Below are 594 nucleotides of genomic sequence, written 5' to 3' on the forward strand. Positions count from 1 at the left end.
GTCCCCAAGCGAGGGCGGCCCGCCTGTGCGGGGCACCCAGCCCACGAGGCTCGGGCGGCGCTGAGGTCGGCTGCTCTGAGCTGCAGGCACGGCCTCCCGTTGCCCACCTCCCCTGGACACAGGATGGGCAGGCTGTGTAGTGCCACCTGGCCCTGGCCCCCGTTCGCCCAGGCCAGAGAGGCCCAGCTCCATGCCCCCATGTCCCCAGAGGCCACTCCTGGGGGCCAGGCTGGAAGCCGCTGGGTGGGCACTGGGCCTGGCTGCGCCCCTCAGCTGCTGGGAGACAAGGGCCTGTGCATAGCCTGGGCCCACCCCCAGTACCCCGTGGCACCCCCATGCTGAAGCTCAGAGAGCCCCAAACAGCCCCTGGGTCCCCACGCCCCACAGGCCTGCTGCGGCCCCGAGATAAAGCCCGGCCCTCGCAAGGCTCCTAAGACCAGGGCCCCACCGTCCTCCCCCAAGGCCACACCCGTGGGCATCGGCCTGACCCGACGCTCCCTGGGGGCCCCCGGGCTGGGCAGGGCCCCGCATGTGGCTGTGCCTTGGCTTTAGTGGGGTGAGGGAGAAACGCCCCGAGGCTTCTCTGGGAAGGAC

General features: G+C 71.9%; 1 protein-coding gene across 1 annotated transcript in view; it reads right to left on the bottom strand.

Moving 5' to 3' along the window:
- RXRA (retinoid X receptor, alpha) overlaps positions 1-594 on the bottom strand; it is a 10636-nt gene that overhangs the window by 2036 nt on the left and 8006 nt on the right. The window contains exon 3 of the mRNA XM_012721181.1: positions 37-112. Within this exon, the coding sequence (XP_012576635.1) occupies positions 37-112 (76 nt within the window). The remainder of the gene's footprint in view (positions 1-36; positions 113-594) is intronic.

Source organism: Condylura cristata, unplaced genomic scaffold (genome assembly GCF_000260355.1).
Source record: "Condylura cristata isolate star-nosed mole 26May11 unplaced genomic scaffold, ConCri1.0 scaffold00006, whole genome shotgun sequence".
NCBI lineage: Eukaryota > Metazoa > Chordata > Mammalia > Eulipotyphla > Talpidae > Condylura > Condylura cristata.